General features: G+C 56.3%; 1 protein-coding gene across 4 annotated transcripts; it reads right to left on the minus strand.

Annotated features, from left to right (window-relative positions):
- Positions 1-330: 330 nt before the first annotated feature.
- On the minus strand, positions 331-17,547 carry IRF4 (interferon regulatory factor 4). Of its 4 annotated transcripts, none has more exons than XM_005223856.5 (9): positions 17,487-17,547; positions 16,035-16,310; positions 14,870-15,056; positions 14,039-14,127; positions 13,259-13,400; positions 11,192-11,299; positions 8,834-9,187; positions 5,616-5,728; positions 331-3,726 (listed from the first exon to the last, which is right to left on the minus strand). In XM_005223856.5, exons 2-9 carry the CDS (start codon positions 16,248-16,250, stop codon positions 3,583-3,585), a joined length of 1,353 nt encoding a protein of 450 aa, XP_005223913.1. In that variant the 5' UTR covers positions 16,251-16,310; positions 17,487-17,547; the 3' UTR covers positions 331-3,582. The 4 variants fall into 4 exon arrangements, with proteins under 4 accessions (XP_005223913.1, XP_005223912.1, XP_024839231.1 ...); XM_005223855.5 differs by having other exon boundaries at positions 13,259-13,403; XM_024983463.2 differs by lacking the exon at positions 11,192-11,299 and having other exon boundaries at positions 13,259-13,403.
- Positions 17,548-18,675: the final 1,128 nt, after the last annotated feature.

An 18,675-nucleotide genomic window follows, 5' to 3' on the forward strand; every position in this document is an offset into this window, starting at 1 on the left:
GCTTATCACTGTCCACGGTCTGGATGCTGGTGAACTGACACCCCCTTCCCGTTAGCAACAGCGACGGAACAGAAGGAAGCGTCGACACAGGTCCTCAGCTCTGAGACCCTCACGGTGGTAGGGAGCGAGGCAGGGTGCTGCTTGACACTGGGATGCGTGGCAGGGTGTGTGTTGTTTTTTTTTTTTAAACAAGCTGAACATGTGAGATCTGATTTTTGGGAGGCTCACAGCAACCAGGAAGGAAACAGGCTGCCAAATGCAACAGAAGGAGGAAGTATTTAAAAAGCTATCAAGATGAGGGTTTAATAACACACACAGCCCATAAAAGACTGCTTTTTAAAAAAATCTTTATTAAGATTCTAAAATATCACAAATATAAATCTGCTTTGAAAAGCAATTTACAGCAAAATTCATGACAAGATTATGTACGACTGTCCAAGGACTGTTCAGCCTGGAGCAGTCCCAGGAGGGAGGTTGGGCTGTGGGAGGCCCTCTGCACCTGCAAAGCCCCCTCCCCAAGAGGCCAATGGCGAGTCTGCCCTGGAGGAGGCTGGCCTGTCTCTCCTGTACTTCAGCTGTGCTCCTCACACTTGCCTTCTTAAAAGCCGTGAAAAGAGAAACCGGGAATCGGCCCTCACAGTCTTCCACATCGGGAAACAGGGCTAGACGAGACCACTCCCCACACACTGACACATGTCCAGCTCCGAGTTGGGGCCCGAAAGGTGAGTTGCAAGATGATGCACACGGCAGGACAGACCGTGTGAGCTACGCCAGTGAGCTCCAGCTATTTAGGGAGACAGGTAACAAAGATGCTGAGCTTGTGGAATCTCAGCACCTTCAGAGGGGATTTGCCTGTGGAGAAAGGGGGGTGATGTGACCACAGGAGAATGGAAGGGCTTACGCTGTGTCTGGATTTTCACGAATAAAATGATTCACAGAAATAAAAGACGGTCACTGGTGCAGGCTTCCCTGGGGATGCAGCTCGGTCACCAGCCTGAGGACACAGCCCATGTCAGACCTGCACCCGTGCTTGCTCGCAGGGACCTGGGAAGACAGCCTTGTTCACAGCTGAGCCCATAGATGCCTCTCTGCTCATGCTGGGTACAGCTGGACTCAGGTGGTCCCCACGGTCGTGGGCTTGCTGGGCCACGTGGAACAGTTCCTCCGTTGCAAAACAACTGCCTGGCTGGATCTCTGCAAGGTGACTGAGGAGCTTCCGAAGCCGTGGTGTGAAGGAGCTCTCCGTGGTGCTTCAAAGACACTGGTGTCTGCCCGCGGTGTGCCCAAACCTCAGGAACAAGAAACAAGCCAGGGGTGCCCCCGAGACCTTCCCCGCGGACCTAAAACTCTTCCAAATAACAAGGGCCTAAACTCGACAGCATCCTCCACTAACAACAGGCTAGACTGAACTGCTGAGCCCACGTCGGGGTCCCTCACCCAGACTGCTTCATGGTTCATCTGCTGCCCCACGCTGTGGGTCCCCCAGACCACAGAAAGCCACCACACACATGCGCTATGCATGTGGACGGGCTGTGGCCCCAGCCAACAGCATCTGCCAGACACGGAGCTCGAGTCAGAGCAGTTTCATGTTGGAAAAGGAGACGAGGGAGCCGCACGTCTGCTTAGAGGGCGGGGTGCCGGCCACGCAGCAGAGCCACGCAGTGGGCCCGTGGTCTCCTGCCCCCTGGGGGTAATGTACCCCAGATGCTCACATCTATAAGATGCATAAGTCACTGTAGCCCACGGAGTGCAATCTATTGTCAGAAGGGGTTCACTCCGCGTGGCTAATGAACTGCTTAAACTGCGCTGAGGGCCTCAAGGTGGGCTTGGCAGAAGTGCCCCAGAGCAGATGAATCTGCACGTGTGGGGGCACGAAGGACCCCTGAGATTTTTTAAGTTTGTGTGTTTCTGTAGAAAAGTAAAATCTGTTGGAAGAATCAAATTCTTCTTATGGGTACCTCTAAGGAGGAGAATTTGGATTGGCAAAGGGTTTTGCCTTTTTATACTGTCTAACATTTCTGTAGTTAATATGTATTATTTCATCCCTAAAAACGCCTGCCAAAAAAAAAAAAAGAAGAAGAAGAAATGACATTTCCAGGCCTCACTGCTTACTAAGCTGGATAAAAGCGACAATCTGTCTAATGCAAGTTTGCTGAATGACTTAAAGACACAGACTAGGATAAGAGAATGTTGGTTCGAACACCGAGCCTAGAAGTCATGGCAATTACTTCCTGCTGCTGCTGCATCGCTTTAGTCATGTCTGACTCTGTGTGACCCCATAGACGGCAGCCCACCAGGCTTCCTGTCCCTGGGATTCTCCAGGCAAGAACACTGGAGTGGGTTGCCATTTCCTTCTCCAATGCATGAAAGTGAAAAGTGAAAGTGAAGTCGCTCAGTTGTGCCCGACTCTATCGACCCTGTGGATTGCAGCCCACCAGGCTCCTCCGTCCATGGGATTTTCTAGGCAAAAGTACTGCAGTGGGGTGCCATTGCCTTCTCCAATTACTTCCTAGCAGGACAAAAATAAGCTGCTATACCATGGTCCAAATATCAGTACTTTTCCAAAAGGAACAATGAATAAGTGGTCAGGTTCACTTAAGCAAGTAGATATCTTAGTAATTCTATAAAAAGCTGTGTTTGGAAAAAGCCCAATAATTTTAAGGCCCTGTCAAACTGTCACTGGCATGAGGAAGCGTATAATATACAAAATAAGCAAAAACAGCTCCCTGGGCCTGCAGTTGCTCAATCTGCAGAGCCCCGTCCTGCCCTCGCTCGGGGCCTCCCCCAGGCCAGGCGAGGGCTCCTCCTCGTAGTGTTGCCACGGTAGCCGGTCTCCTAACAAACAGGACAAGAGGGGAAACGCTCACCAGGCTGCAGAAGTACATCTTGGGCTGTTGATCTGTCAATCTTTCTCTTTTTGCTATAGCAATAATTTCTATAGCATTAGAGATAAAAAGACAAACAAAAAATATCTTAACCAGTCAGTACGAAGTGACAAAACACAGTGCTCAGGGTGGCCCTAATGCTTTTGGCTTGAGAAACACCACAGGGTCACACCAGCTGCGTTCTGGGCCTGGGGGTGCGGGGATTGCAGACAGGAGGTGGCGGGCCACCCAGGTGGGGACCCCCGGAGCCGAGTCTGTCCTGCCGTCAGCGTCCCGAGGCACGTCAGCCACAGCGGCTGGCGCACCCCTCCTCTGGGCAGAACGGCCTCACACGTAGATTCTACTTCCCTGAGAAACAGACTGGCACTTGGGTACCTCCGTGCCATCCTAGTGGTCAGCGATGAAGCACAGGTTTCTCGGTCTTCATGAAAGAAAGAGTTCACATCAGACTGAAGACTGCAAGTCAGTAAATGTAAACCACATGATGATGAGTTTTCACATTGTCATCAGGGTCCACAGAAGACCCTGAAAAGCATTCTTTCTTCTGGAAAAAGCTCATGTGTCAGGTTGATTTTCTACCAATGTTCTCCTCAGGAGGAAGTCCCCGTTCCCACATTTCACAGAGAAAGAGCAGGGGCCCAGCCAGCCGCTCTCCTCGCGCGTATTCACGCGCGCGCTGTCTCTGGCCCCAGGGCTCTCACTCCTGGATGGAGGAGTGGCGGGGGGGCCTGTGGAAGTCCTCCGGGCCGCCGACGTGCTCGGGCAGGTCATAGCCCCTGAGGAAGTGTCCGCTGTTTTGCTGAGCAAAATAATACAGCTGTCTGGCCAACAGAGGCTCAACCTGCAGTGAAGATTGAACAAGACATCATGGCCATCTGGCAATAACCCTCCACACCTAAGGACACGGTCACACGTACAGTCAGGTGCTGCGACCGTGAAGACGTGTCACGTGAGGAGCCTTCTGGAGGACACACCGACCTACAAACAGGATCTACTGAATTCTACGCTTCAGTTGAACGGAAAGGTAATAATGCTGTTTGTAAACCAACTGCCGCTTGAAATGTACACTAAACTAGAACTAAATGAAGCACATTGGTAAAATGACCACATTAAGGGTGGATTCACGGTGCGTGCGTGCTCAGTCACAGCCGTTGCGTCCAACTCTTTGCAACCCTATGTTCTGTAGCTAGCCAGGCTCCTCTGTCCATGGGGTTCTCCAGGCAAGAACACCAGAGTGGGTTGCCAAGCCGTCCTCCAGCGGATCTCCCTGACCCAGGGATCAAAGCTGAATCTCGTTAAAGTTTAAGGTAATCCGGTAAGTTAGACCAATGGACTTAATTTTCCACCTCTGCCGTTTAACAGGGATGGTGGAAAAAGAGAAGCTAACTGACCCCAGATGCCTCTAGTCTCAGTACGAGGGTGGAGCACATTCACCGAAGAGAATTCAGTGCTCAGCTTCTTCTGAATCACAGTAAGAAACGAAGCACATTCGTCCTGGCAGATGTGCGAGTCCACATACAGTGGCTTGAGCATAACTCATCTGAAGCCACTGAAGCAAATCCAACTCATGGTAAGAGGAGCAAGGCTCCTGGGTGCACCCAGGGTGCCGGCCGACCCAGGCCAGCGCGTGCCAGCCCCGAGACTCAGACGCAGGGCTCACCACCGTCTTCCGAGGTGTTGTGTGCCCGCGCCGAGGTCATCCAGGCCTTGGACAGTTGTTAACAAGAAGCCGTTATCATATCAGTAACTGTTGGCCAGTGAGAGTTCACGAGAAAACTCCAAAGGTTTATGGGGACTACATTTCTGCTGGTTGGTCAGTTGTTTTTTGATTTTATGACCAAGAAGCAGGGGTTGTGTGGATACATATACATGTATGGCCAAGCCCCTTTGCTGTCCACTTGAGACTATCACAACATTGTTAGTTGGCTATACTCTAAAATAAAACTAAAAGTTTTTTTAAATTTTAATTAAAATCTTTCTTAAAAGACGTGACCTGAATTCTATTATTGTTTGGTGTGACTTTCCCTGCTGCTATTTGTCACCTGGGCCTGTTAATAACTTTCACAGGTCACAACCACACAGACGCTTCAATTTCAAATTTGAAAATCCCAAGTACTCAAAACTCTGCTTTCTGTGGCCAATCAATGCTACATGTTATTTCTCTAAACCTTCCTCTTTCCTTTTCTGTGAAAGGTGTTTACTCAGTGCAGGTGAGCCCACGCTAGACTCTGCTGGAAAGCGTGACCTGGCCTGAGCTGCCCAAAGGCCATAAGAGATTCCGCTCCACCAAACACACACAGCCCTCAGCTCCTGACAATTAAATAAATGCTAATAACCAGAAATAAAAGAGGATGGGGGCCTTTTGGAGGGGGCTTACACAATACTCAAGTCAGGGGGAAAGCTTCCCCTTAAGGGAAGATCAGCTAGAAGGCATTTTTAAAGTAACATTAAATGTCAAGAATTTTAAAGGGCAACTTTTAGCCCCATCCTTTTAAATCCCTATGAAATGGGAATATGACTATTTCCTTGGAAAACAAAACAGATGGGACGGGTACAGTACAGGCCAGAGGTCACCCCCGGTGGTGATGGGCAGGTGTCCAGGGCGGGGAGGCCCTGCTCGCCGGACACCCTCCCTCCCAACCCGCCCAGGGTCCGGAGCGCTTATTTCCCATCTGAACTCCTCTAAGTGGGGCCCTGCCCTGATTCACGTGAAGGTAACCGGACACTCACGTGGGCAGTGATGAGCTTGCGCTGCCTCTGAGGATCTGGGAACTCCTCCCCGAAACACAGAGTCACCTGGAACCTTGGCAGTGGCCGGCCGTGGTGCGCGAACGCCTGCAGCTCTGCAGACCAAGGAAGAGGTTCAGAGACCCACACGCTGGACACGGGGCGGGGATGGGAGCCCACGCAGATGTGGAGGCCAGACAGCAGTGAGGGCGGGACCAGAGGCGGGGTGCACATGAGTGTTCCCACGGGTCTCCCCCGGCGCTTCGCCTTCACCTCTAGGGGGCTGCACCCCAAGAGGGGGTGCTCGTTTTGCAGCTTTGGACCCACAAGGAGGCAAAGGTCTTAGAAGGAGTAGGGGAGCCCGAAAAGGAAATGGAGCTATGTTGAGCCAAAAGAATCGTTTACACAGAGGACAATCTGCTTTTTCCAAAAAATCAGAAGTTTCTGATTTGACCCAGAACCTCCAAGCCACAGTCTGTGGTGCCCACGACCTCCGACACCGCAGAGTGCAGGATGTTATCTTGGAGACCCAGTGACTCTGAGCTGCTTCCCTCAGAAGGGAGGGTGGGATGAGGCCCCGGCCCCGGCCCACACCGGCCCACCTTCACCAGCGCCCTGGCCCCGCCCCCAGAGCACATGTCAGTCCGCAGAGGAGAGGCTCACATGGGCGCGGCCGCATGTGCACAGCCGTGGTGGCCTTATCAGATGTGCGCGCGGGCTGCGGGGCTGTCCCCAGGAGGTTGCAGATCCTGAATGGGTAGATATCAAAGATTTCCACTGTTCTCTTCAACCGAAGAAGTTTCTAGCTAACTCAGTGGACCATTGACTTCCTGCTTTTTTTTTCTTCCAGAATTCAAATCAAACCTAACTGACTTCAGCAGAACATGTGCCAGGCTTCCACACTGTGAGGGGGCGGGGGTGACACCCACGCCTCTGCGTTGGCTCAGTTCTCTGAAACAGTTGGCTGAGAGGCCTGGAGGCTCGAGAAGGTTCGCGGGAATCCCTGACTGGAGGGGCCTGTCTGCACAGCTGCAGCTTTTAGTTCACAGTTTCCTCCTCGAACCTCAGAAAACACTTCAGACAGAGGTTGCACCAGCACAGAGCACAGCCCTGGGTCACAGGGAAAGAGCAAAACCGAAGCAGCTCCTGGTCGGAGACAACATGAGGGATGCACAGCCCCACATGAGGACATGAGGGACACACAGCCCCCCATGAGGGACACACAGCCCCCCATGAGGACATGAGGGAGCACACAGGCCCCCATGAGGGAGCACACAGCCCCCCATGAGGACAAGAGGAAGCACACAGCCCCCATGAGGACATGAGGGAGCACACAGGCCCCCATGAGGGAGCACACAGCCCCCCATGAGGACATGAGGGAGCACACAGCCCCCCATGAGGGAGCACACGGCCCCCCATGAGGACATGAGGGAGCACACGGCCCCCCATGAGGACATGAGGGAGCACACGGCCCCCCATGAGGACAAGAGGGAGCACACGGCCCCCCATGAGGACATGAGGGGACACACGGCCCCCCATGAGGACAAGAGGGAGCACACGGCCCCCCATGAGGACATGAGGGGACACACGGCCCCCCATGAGGACATGAGGGGACACACGGCCCCCCATGAGGACAAGAGGGAGCACACGGCCCCCCATGAGGACATGAGGGAGCACACGGCCCCCCATGAGGACATGAGGGAGCACACGGCCCCCCATGAGGACATGAGGGAGCACACGGCCCCCCATGAGGACATGAGGGGACACACGGCCCCCCATGAGGGAGCACACAGCCCCCCATGAGGACATGAGGGAGCACACAGCCCCCCATGAGGGAGCACACAGCCCCCCATGAGGACAAGAGGGAGCATACAGCCCCCCATGAGGACATGAGGGGACACACAGCCCGTCATGAGGGGGCGTATAGCCCCCCATGAAGAAGCACACAGCCCCACATGATGGGGCCCACAGTCCCAGAGGCTGACAGCCATATCCAACAGAGCTCCCTTCCTACAGCTGCGGGGCCAGAGACACCCCAAGAAGTGAGGACCCCTTCTCCAGGATGAAGCCCCTCCCACCCACAGTGAACCTTCTGAATCCAAGACCTGTTACCTCGAAGAGACCCAGAGCCAGGCTCTTTCAGACTTGGCCACGGACCTCAGACTCCCGGCTCCTCCTCGAGCCCCGAGGCAGGCGGTCCACACGCTGGGCCCAGGGTGGACAGCCCCATGTGTCGCGAGCCCTGGGGGTTGCTGCCAGGGACCAGAGGCTAGCTCTCCCTCCTCCTCCCGGTTTGCCTCTGGGGGAGGGTGAGTCACCAGGGACATGTTTACTTGGGCAACGAAAGAGAATCTAGAGCAGCCTCAGCAAATGTGAGCCACGAACCCTGGAGCTGAGCATGGTCTCTGCTGGCAGACTGCAGGGGCTGTGCTCCAGGTGAGCTGAATCAAGAAGCAGCTTTGGGGAAGGGGAGGCCCAGGAAAGCCCAGACACAGGCTGTTTCTGAAGGAGGCGCTTATACAAAAAGAGCTAAGGATGAGGGAGAACCAGCTCTCTGCCCAGAAGAGGCCTGATGATGGGGGCAGCCGAATGGGCACAGGACGGACTCCCCCACAAGGTGGCCCAGGACTCACAAAAGCCCAGACCCGATTTAGCTGCCACGAAATCAATACTAGGAAAACAAAACCTGGTGACTCTGGAAAATGTGATTTGAAATCTAGAAACAACTCATAATTTCCCCTCTGCAAAATCAGTTCAGCACACTCACCGGGGTCCCACCTGCTGGGAGACATCTGCTGAGGGTGACACATCTCACAACCATGAGCGTTGGCGACACAGCTCTACCTTAAACTTTTCTAGGAACCGTAAAAGAGCTGAAACACCAGCAGATATGCTTGCTGAGACCACTTGTGCCAGTAAAACAGGAGCCTTATTGGCCGGTGAGGAGTAGGTACATCCTAAAATTTTAAGACCTCAGCCTGAACCACAGCCCCGGGACAACCTCCCACTGTCCCCAGGCCCCCGCAGATGGGGTGACAGGTGAACCAACAGGAGACCTACTCCGGAGTCGGGCCTGGTGGGTGCAGGGCCGCAGAGAAGGAAGCCCTGCTGAGCGACCTGCTGCCATGACCCTCGCGGGGGCACACCAACCATCAGCAGCTCCACACTCCCAGGCCCAGCTCGCACAGGCGCCCCATTCCGGCCAAGCCTCTCCACCTCACCTGACAGGAACTGCTGCGTGTCAAACAGCTTGCAGGTCTGGTCTCTCTCCAGCTTGTTGGGCCGGTCGCTGCATATCGCCAGGGGCCCGTCCCAGTAGATTCTGCTCTGGCACAGTCTCTTGGCATAAAGCCCATCGGGGGCCATCCAGAGGACCACGCCCCTCTCCAGGTGGCTCAGCAGCTTCTCGATGTTCTTCCTCTGGCTGCTGTCCTCTGGGTAGGGAAACAGGACCTGGTCCAGGCTGCTGGCGTCGTAGGTGTGGCCGTGGGAGATCCGGCAGCCCTCGGGGCTGGACGTGGTCAGCTCCTTGACCAGGACTTCCCGGTAGTAGAGGCAGATGTGGAGCCGGCAGTCTGCAAGCACAGCGCTGACGGTCAGTGCGGCTCCGAGCCTGGGGCTGATACTCAGCAGGGGGCCGGGCGACTGCCCGAAAAGAGCATCCTTGGTGGGACGCCTGTACCAAGGAGTCTGGGGGGAGACACTGCAAGGCCTATGACCCTCTCTGAGCCTGAGCCCGCCCGATGGTGGAGGACTTCTGCATCAGTCTGTGACGCTCTCTAACCCAGCATTTCTCCAAATGTGTGGGACACAGAATCCGGGGGAGAGCTCAGTAGTGGTGATGACAGCATTCATGTCTAACGCACCACGTCACACGCCACCAAACAGAGGTCGTTTTAAGCCTGGCCGTCAGTTTTGACTTTGGAAGAAGTACCCTACCTTAAATAATTCTTATTAGCAAAAAAGTACAATGATCTTTCAGAAAAAAGGCAAATATGTCCACAAATCCAAAACTACACTAAAAACATCAGTATGATGTCATTTAGGAAAAGAAAATCACACACATAGAAACACACTGAAGTCTGGGGAAGGACAAGCCTTGATGACTGGTGAGCTCTGAGTGGCGGCACTGTTTTTATTTCACATTTTTGCTTTGCTGATTTTTACCTTATTTTCCCACTGTGCATATTCTACTCTTGTTATAAAATTACCTCGTGGAGGAAACAGCCCAAGCGTAAAGGCAGCTGAGACGCACCTTGCTTTCTGTTTGAGTCTGAGGATGGCTCTAGAGTCGTGCTTTCTCCAAAACTAAACAATATGAGCTCATTTCTGAAATATTGCTGATTTTAGAATCCTCTCTAAAATCTGACCAATGGCCTGAAAGGACCAACCTGGTTTGCCGAGGGCCCCAGACCTGAAATACGAGGGGCAACCGTGTGGGGCTCAAGCCTGAGTGGGTGGCCGACCTTGGACAAACGGCTAGGATGGTAATCTGTACTGAGCGCAGCCAAAGAAACCCACGAAAGCCTCTCATTCCTCAAGGGTAGGTTTTGAGACTCAGACAATCCACATTACTGCCTCCAGCCGCCTCTGCCGCTGTGAACCCCAAGGAGTGGGTGTTGGCTACCCAGGGTTTCATTTCGTTGAACGTCATCCGAAATCACGAGGTCACAGGGATATAAATAGCTGTTTATTTCCTACTTTCTAGGCACACACTCAAGTCTTAGGTGCTTAAGGAAAGGGTTTGAAAGTTTCTAAAAACAACACAGGCCTTTCTGCTCAGACACCTCTGCTCCCTCCACCATCCAGGAGCATCTGAGAAAGGCAGCAAGCCTTCTTCAGAACCTCAGAACCAGAAAGAGCCCATCGGCCAGCCCAGCTCTCCCGGGAGCAAGGGAGGGCCCCAGCTGTGCTCTCTTGAAACCTGGAGAATCCAGCTTGTTTCCTGTCGCTGATTTTCAAAAAGGGCAGGGAGCAGGGTGAGAATTCCAAAGCATAAGCTATTCATTTTTAACATATGCAAGTCTCATTTTAAAACAATCAAAACATTATCTAAAAGATAAATATACATATATCACACCTGCTTAGTACAGCTCAAGGTGTTTTCCATAAAACAGGTGAGATGGCTGAGATCCAGGCCTCTTTTAGAGATGAAACTCTAAAGACCAGATCTGATCTGGATTTGTTTGTTAGACACACCACACTCAGAGGAAGAGCAAGATGCTGGTTGCGAAGGCACTGTACGTGATGGGGAGAAAGAACCCAGAGCTAGCATCCTGGGAAGCCCACAGGCCACCTGTCTGCAGCTAAGCCTGCAAGGACGATGAGGAGCCCTGCTGTGTGGTATGAGAAGCTGCTGAAGGGTGGGGGGCCCTTGGCAAACGGAACTGGGGCAACTGCACATTCCTGAAGAGCTGACACGGCTCAGATCCACCTGGAGAAGTGGGCCAGCCTGGGAAGCTGGCCCCGGATGCTAACTCTTCTACCCACTCCAGACCCCAGCTGCGCTCACGGACCCCTCAAATCCACCCAAAGTGAGAGGACCCTCGCAGACGCCGCCTCCGGGGGGCCCCACTCACCTGAGAGGGCCAAGGCTTCGGCAGACCTTATGCTTGGCTCTATGGGGATCCCGGGGGCCTGGGACTCAGGCGGGGCACAAGCATAAAAGGTTCCTGTGACCTGGCAACCTGCATTTGCAAATAAAAATCAGATGCCGTCTAACAGAGTCCCTCGGACACAGAGGGAAGTTGCCTCTGCCTGAGGGTGGCCCGTCAGCCCCGGGGGTGCACCAGGCTGGGAGGGAAGGGCCTGGGCCCTCTAGTGCGACACTGCCCACCCACACACACCCCTCCCGAGAGGCAAGGAGGCTGAGGTCCTACTGAAAAACCGAGGCTGAAGAAGGACGGAGCCTTTTCGTAGCCGTAGCCGGAAGGAACCTTGGCGTTGCCTCTGCAATCTTCCTCCCTCTCTCCCTTCCTTCCTTCCCTGCTTTTTTGTCATTAACCCCTCCAGCGCCTCACAGTCACCTGTGTGTGTGTGAGTCTGCTGAGAATGTTTGAGACCTACTGTCCTGGTCACTTTCCAGGCCACAGGGCAGCGTTCACCGTGCACGCCAGGCTCAACCCCCAGGTGTCACTCGTCTCCTGGCTGGAAGGCTGTGCCCTGTCCCTGCACAGCTGATGGACAGGGTGACTGAGTCCAGAGGCTGTGCGATTCACCCCATGTGCACAGCGAGCTCACCGCAGAGCTGAGCCCAGGTTTCTACATGAGTTCCAACCTCCAAAACCCTACACGTTGCTAGGCCCGGTTCATTAGTTGCTGCTCCTGGGTTCAGGAGGAAAGGGAACCACGTCTCCAGCCGGCACAGCAGCTGTATTGTGTGAGGTTAACAGAGAGTGTGTGCCAGAACCTCAGTTGGCTGGCGCATCATGTAAGGTCACTTATGTGTCAAGATCTGTCCACCAGCCTGCCCTCTGCACCCGGGTCACTAGTTCAGCGGAGCTGATGCACCAGACCCGGGTCTGAGCTGCATAAACCTGTCCAGCATCAGCTGACTCTCCCACCACAATATGGAAAACCGACTTTTGCTTCAAATCACTCCTAAAAAGCTAATAAAACCAAATTTTGTGATTAAAAAAAAATATGTCACTCAAAACCAATCTTAAATCATAGGCTACTTCTTCAATTCCATAAGCCAAGAGTGAGCTGGACATGACTGGGAAAAGGAGCCGATACTACCAGAATATTCAAAAGATCTAGGTGTTGACGGGTCTCAGGATTGCTGTGTAAACAACTAACTCACAGGTCCTGACGGCTTCTGCTCTGATGCCCTGGACACACTGCGTGGAATTTTCTCTGCACTTAGCAGACGAGTGCTTCTGAGACGGGCCTCGTTCTGAGGGTGGGGGAAGGCCTCCAGGGGCCACGGCGTCCAGTCCAAGAGCAGCACCTGCCAGGCCCTCTTCTGCGGAGACCTTCTGTGTTTCCTTCACAGGATTTACACGGCCCTTTCCTACTATCACCTCTAATCCCAGGAACGAATGCCTGGACACACCGCTGCTTAAGAGAAATCCTTTGGGTCCCTGTGGGCTGACCTGGGTGCAGGGGGGCTGGGCCACAGCTGTGGGATGCCAGCTTTACAGATGTGTAGACAGAGACAGTCAGGATTAAAGGACGGTCCAGCCTTCTCTGGGAACACTAACAAAATCAACTACTTCTTGCCCAAGATTAAAAATAAAATTTAAGATTGTTCAAGGAGGGAGAAACATGTTAGCTTACTAAACATAAAGTCGGCCAGTCTGAATTCTGATGTTCCCTGTCCTGTGTAGCTGGGCTCTGGGGTCAGGGGACCTGGAAGTGGTCCCCAGCCCTCAGTCTCACTGGGCAGCTGTGGGCATACTGCTTACATTCTGTGAAAAGCAGGGCAGCTTCCTGGGGCCTGGCGTGACCCCTGGTTCCATGACGCAGCCCCGAGTCTGTCCAGGCACACGGTGGGCTGGGCACCGTGGACCTGGAGTCCTCTGGGACACGTGCCCTCCTTTACCGCATGCAGGGCCCTCCCCGGCAGCTCTGAGCAGGGAGAGAGCCACGCGACTGCCCTGAGGTCAGGCCAGGAGGGGCCCTCTGGCCCCAGGCCCTGCCCTTACCATTTTCACAGGCTGGGCCTTGCCAGTGGTGGCCGCGGGGTCCGAAGGTCACGGGACACTGGTACGGGATCTCTGCGTGCGGCTGGTCTGGGACGAACTCCCTCCAGCCCCGGTCGTGGGGCGGGATCATGTAGTTATGAACCTGCTGGAGGAATCAGAGGAGGGCTGGGGTGGAGAGCGGCCAGCTCAGGGTCGGCCTGGGGGAGCCCTCCAGACTCCTCGGGGACCGCTTGTGTGGCGGGCAGCCAAATCCTCTTATTATCAGAAAAGCTGTGGTGGAAACTCGCCACGAAGAATCGAAAGCACAAATGAGACAGTGCTGTAAAGCGACGCTTTATGTGAGGCTTTATGTGACGCTTCATCATATGGCTAAACCAAGAGCCCTGCTGGGGGTTCTGCCTCCCTTCCAGCAAAGTGAATAAAACAGAGCTGGAATTCACATCGAAAAGTCTGACGGGGTCAGCTGCCCTGTGGTTTCACATGATAAAGCCCTGCTTCCAAAACCTTTGGCTTCCACAAAAGGTCTGTTTCCCAGAAGATTTCAGAGTCAATGGGGAAATCTAACCAGCAAGCAGATACACCCACCCTCATCTCCCTCTCCTCAAACCAGCAGCACCAGGTAGAGACTGAAACATTCATCCAGTGACCTGGGATGTGGCTTGGCAGTTTGACAAACAGCAAAAACAGAGTTCTGTTTGCTTCTGTTCACAGGTCTCTCCCGCACGTAGGGTCTGGCCCAAGTGCCTCTCGCAGGCCGAGTCTCCCCTGCCCCTCCCATACCTGAGCAGGCAGTGAGGGGTAAGGAGTCGGCATGCTGTACGGGTGGCTCATGGGCATCTGCGGGTCCTCCAGGGTCAGCTGCTTCGCTCCTGAGGGTTTGGGGAAAAGGGAAATGCACAGTGTGAAAAAGGAACTGACAGGATGAAATGCCAAATCTTAGAAAAATACCTGAGAGTCTAATTCCTAGAATGCATAGCACAGTGTTGACAAATAAGGCATTTTTCTGCAATTCCCTTGGGCAATTGTTTGTCTGGGCCATTAAACTGGTTCCTACAAGGTGCCACAAAGCGAGCACAAGTAGAGAAGCCCGAGGACGATGGGCCTCGTGGCACGAGCTCCCCCAGCAGATGTCCATCTAGTGAGGTCACCTGTGGTTTGTTAAACTGGGCCCTGCTCTGGGTCAGAATCTTGGAAAGTGGGAACCTTAGTTTTAACAAGCAGCCCAGTTGACCATGGCAAAGTCTAAATGTTGACACTTCTCTTACTACAAATGGTAACGATGTGTAGGTCATGAACCTTCCCTTCCTCAAAATGGCTAATCACGAGAGACAGATGAATAAGTAAAGCTTCAAACAGCTTTCCCATTTTTGGCTTGGAAGTCTGGCCCATATCTTGGGAGAACAAACTAGAACACACACACATATGCACATGCACAGCAGGAGACCAGGAGTCTGAGACATTATCCTGCACTGACACCACGGGAACTTCAACTTGTGACCCAGAGAAGCTGGGAAAACCGCCTGCCAGGCTTGAGTGGGAGGCTACAAAAGCGGCAAAACAGGGAACCGTCGGGAGGCACAGGTGCAGGCGGCCCCGGCCCGGGAAGCCCACCTTTCTTGGCTCCCTCGGGGACGATCCGGTACACTTTGTAGGGGTCCGAGATGTCCAGCTGGCTCCGCTCCACCAGCTCCTCGAAGTCATTGCTCTTGTTCAGAGCACACCGCAGGCGTGTCTTCCAGGTGGGAGGGTCTGGCTTGTCGATGCCTTCTCGAAACTTCCCTTTAAACAGTGCCCAAGCCTGGTGGGAAAGAAGCGGGGAAAAGTTAAAATGCAGGTCTTTCGAAAAAGAATCTGGAAATTGTATTTCTAAAGGAAAGAACGGCGGCAGGGGTTTCAGATCCACAGGAATGTGGGACAGAGACACACACACAATGTGTTTATGAAAGACAGGTAAGATTGAGGACCCGCAAGGCCCACCCACCCACTGGAGCAGTTAGGCTGGAAGCAAGGGCAGAGCTGTGGGCTGAGAGACCACCACAGGGCACCTCTGGACGTTAGGGAGCCTGAGGCAAGCCTTACTCTTCGGGCAAGTTCCCTGAGGAAGTCCCCTCCACGCTCTGCCCACAGGTGGTGGGGCTGGGCCTTAAAGCACTGGCCGCTGGGTGAACTGCCCAAGGGGAAAACGGTCAGGACAGGGACACACACACAGGGCAAAGAGAAACCCCCAGAGAGAGGCCCAAAGGAGACCCTGAGAGGGAGAGAGAGGAGAAAGAGGAAGGGAGACACGGAGAAAACTTTCCAGGGAGAGACTCGGGAAGAGGGAGTCACACAGAGACAGTGAGGTAGAGGGAGAGACGCGGCCGAAGGACTAGAGAGAGCCTTTAGGAGAGCGCTGGCCAGAGAGGGGGCCCGAGGGAGGGACAGCGTGGAGAGGGGCGCAGCGCACACGCCTGCCCGCGCGCAAGGAAGAGAACAGTCGATCCGCGGAGGCGAGGAGGTATCCAAAGTTCCAGAAAGAGGGCCCCAGGGAAAGACAGGCGCGGCCTTGGCCCACCCCTCTACCCGGCGGGAGCGCGGACGGGCATCTGACTCCGGGGGACCGCGCGCCCCACGCGCTCAGGCGTGGCACCGGGTCCGCCCTCTGCGAAGTTACCAGAGGAGCCGCGGGACACCCGCGCTCCCGCACGAGGCCCGGCGCGCGCGGCGCGGACCGGCCCCCGGAGCCCGGGTCGGGCTGCGCGCGGGCCCTGGCCCCTCCCAGTCCCGCCCTGGGCACCTTGAAGAGCGCGGCGTCCTCCTCGCGGTTGTAGTCCTGCTTGCCCGCGTGCTTCCAGGGGATGCGGAAGATGCTCTTCTCCTCGTTCTCCCACACCAGCCCCGGGTACTTGCCGCTGTCGATCTGGTCGATGAGCCACTGGCGGAGCTTCCCGTTGCCGCAGCTCACGGAGCTCATGCCGAACTCGCCGCCTCGGCTGCCGCCCTCCAGGTTCATGCCCCGCGCGCCGACGCTGTCCCTTCGCAACCCAGGCTCCGCTCCGGCACTCGCTCTGCGCTGCGGGGAGAGGAGGAGGCCCTCCGGCAATGACCACGAGGCCGCAGAGTCTCGGAGGCGGCGAGGCGCGCGCCGCTGAGTCTGTGACGCCGAAGACCCGAGAGAAGGCCCTTCTCGGCCGCCCCGGCTCGTGCATGCCCTTGGCGCGCCGTCCTGCCGCCACCCTGAGCCCGTCCGCGACCTCACCTTCTGGACGCTCCACTCGCGTTTTCCCCCGCGGCCCGCGCGCTGCCCAGACTCAGGGCTCTGATCTTCGCGCACCCCCGAAATCCGGCCGCCACCACGCGTGGCCCTCCGTTTGCTCACTCGTACTCCCGCTCCCCTGCCCAGGCCCAAGCCGTGGACGGTCCATTTCCCCTGCCACGGTCAGTTTTCGCCCGCGCCCTCTCCCGAGCCCCCACTCCCGGGTGGCCCCGCGTGTTCCGCACGCGGGCTCCCCTGTGGCCTGGCTTTCCAGGTGCCGGGCGGCGGCAGCTCCCCCGCGGCTCTCTCTGAAACCCGCGCACTCTTTGCCCCAAGAATGCCCCGGAGCCCCAGGCAGGTAGCAACGACCAGGTGGCCCGGGAGCCACATGCGACAGAGGGACCTGGCCTCAGGCGGCGAGCGCAGCCTAGTCGTGGGGGATCCCCGCGCCGAGCATCAGCCGGGCAGGGAGGCCCGCGGGCGGAGCGGGGGCGGGAAGGTGCCGGGAAGGCGGGGGTCGCGGAGCGCGGGGCCCCTAGTGGCCTGAATTTGGAGCGCCTCCTCTTCCACCACCGGTTGGGAAGCCACGAGCTCGGGGCCGAGGTGAGTTTGAGCCCAAGAGCGAGGAGCAACAGAAACAGCCTCGGGAGGAAGAAGGGTCCGTCCCCCGCGGTTAAGCCTGCCGCCCGGTGTGGGTCGCTTCGACGACCCCCTCGGCCGCTGATGGCCCGGCGACCTCGTTATCACATCCGGTCCCGCGCGTGGCCTCCCGGGGCCCGGGCTCGGCCGACCCACGGACGCTGGGGCCGCGGGACTCCCCGGCCAAGAGCAGATGGGGTGGGCGTCGGGGCTCCCTCGAGGGGCGTGCTCTCTCCTGGCGCCGACGCTGGGGTGCCCTGCGCTGCCCCGAGGTGGACCCCGCACGGCTGGCCTCGCGCCGGCTTCCTGCGTTCCCCGGCTCGCAGCCCTGGTCCTTCCCGACCCAAGTCTTACCTCGCCCCGACTCGAGCTGAGGGCAGCGGTGAGTCCCAAGTCCAAGCAGTGAAACTAAGCCTCCGAGGTACGAAAGAGGAACTTTATAAAGCTTAAAAGCCGCGCTTGGGGCGGGGCCTACGCGGGGCGGGGCCAACCGGGGCGCCACCTGGCGGGGTGGGGGCTGCGGGCGCAGAGCTGGGCGCGCGGGGCTGGTCTGGGGGTTCCGGGCAGAGCGCCGGGCGCGCGGGGTGCGGCGAGGTCTGCGGACAGAGAGCCGGGGGCGCGGGGCCGGAGCTGGGCTACGGGCTGCGGACGCAGAGCGGGGGGCGCGGGGCCGGGTCGGAACCCGGGCTGGCGGAGCGCCGGCTCCCAGCTGGGCTCGCGGGGCTGGTCTGGGGGCTCTGGGCAGGGAGCCGGGTGCGCGGGATGGGGTAGTGGGCTGCGGACGGAGAGCCGGGGGCCCGGGGCCGGGCGGCGCTGGGGACGCACCTCGAGTCGGGCGCACGGGCCAGGGGAACCTCACTCGGGCGGTTTCCTGCCGAGGGCAAGGCGCGAGGGGACCTCGCCTCCGCGCCGGGACCGCTGAGCAGCAGCTCAGCTACGGCGGCGCTGCCAGGGCGGGAAGTGGGGGCGTGCAGGAGCGGGAATCTGGTGCGAAGGGGACTGGGCTTGCAGAGCTCGTAACCAAAGACAGAGGACTGTCCGTGTCGACCGACCGTGGGTGGGTGGGGGGCACCCTTGGCTGTCACCGAGAGCCCCGCCCCTCCGCCGTGTTTAGAGAACATCACACTCATTGAAAAGAAAAAAGGAAATGGCCCAGATACCTTGAGCTATAAACTGCGCTCACACGCTGTCTGCTCTTGAAATGCTCGCATCCTGCTGGTCGGCTCAACTGGAGGACTTCAGTAACTGAGACAAGCACCCCCAGAGCTTTAGTTGTGGCAGCAGGAAAGAACTGGAAGAAGTGCCCTGGTCCACCTCTCAGTGGCATAGTTTTAACCTCAACGTGGGAGAAACGATTTACAAGTGGGAGTTTAAATGGCCAGAATAAGAACAATATTTAAACAGAGGGATTTTACTTCATGTTCCAAGATCTAACCACCTCCCCCCCACCCCCCACAGCATCTTGAATGCTTCAGCATGTTTGTGTAGTTACCAATTTCAGGTAAACCGTCAGATCACTGGTTTCTATATGATTTTAGACCAC

Source organism: Bos taurus, chromosome 23, assembly GCF_002263795.3.
Source record: "Bos taurus isolate L1 Dominette 01449 registration number 42190680 breed Hereford chromosome 23, ARS-UCD2.0, whole genome shotgun sequence".
In the NCBI taxonomy this organism is placed as follows: Eukaryota; Metazoa; Chordata; class Mammalia; order Artiodactyla; family Bovidae; genus Bos; species Bos taurus.

Bases quoted from the DNA above. Each gene is read 5' to 3' on its own strand.
- IRF4 (XM_005223855.5), bottom strand. From the start codon at position 16,250: ATGAACCTGGAGGGCGGCAGCCGAGGCGGCGAGTTCGGCATGAGCTCC. The intron at 5,729-8,833 runs GTGAGGTGGAGA...CTTGGTCTGCAG, and splicing joins CACGCAGCAGTTCCTGTCAG to AGCTGCAGGCGTTCGCGCAC. The intron at 3,727-5,615 runs GTGAGTGTCCGG...TCTTCACTGCAG, and splicing joins GCAAGCTCATCACTGCCCAC to GTTGAGCCTCTGTTGGCCAG.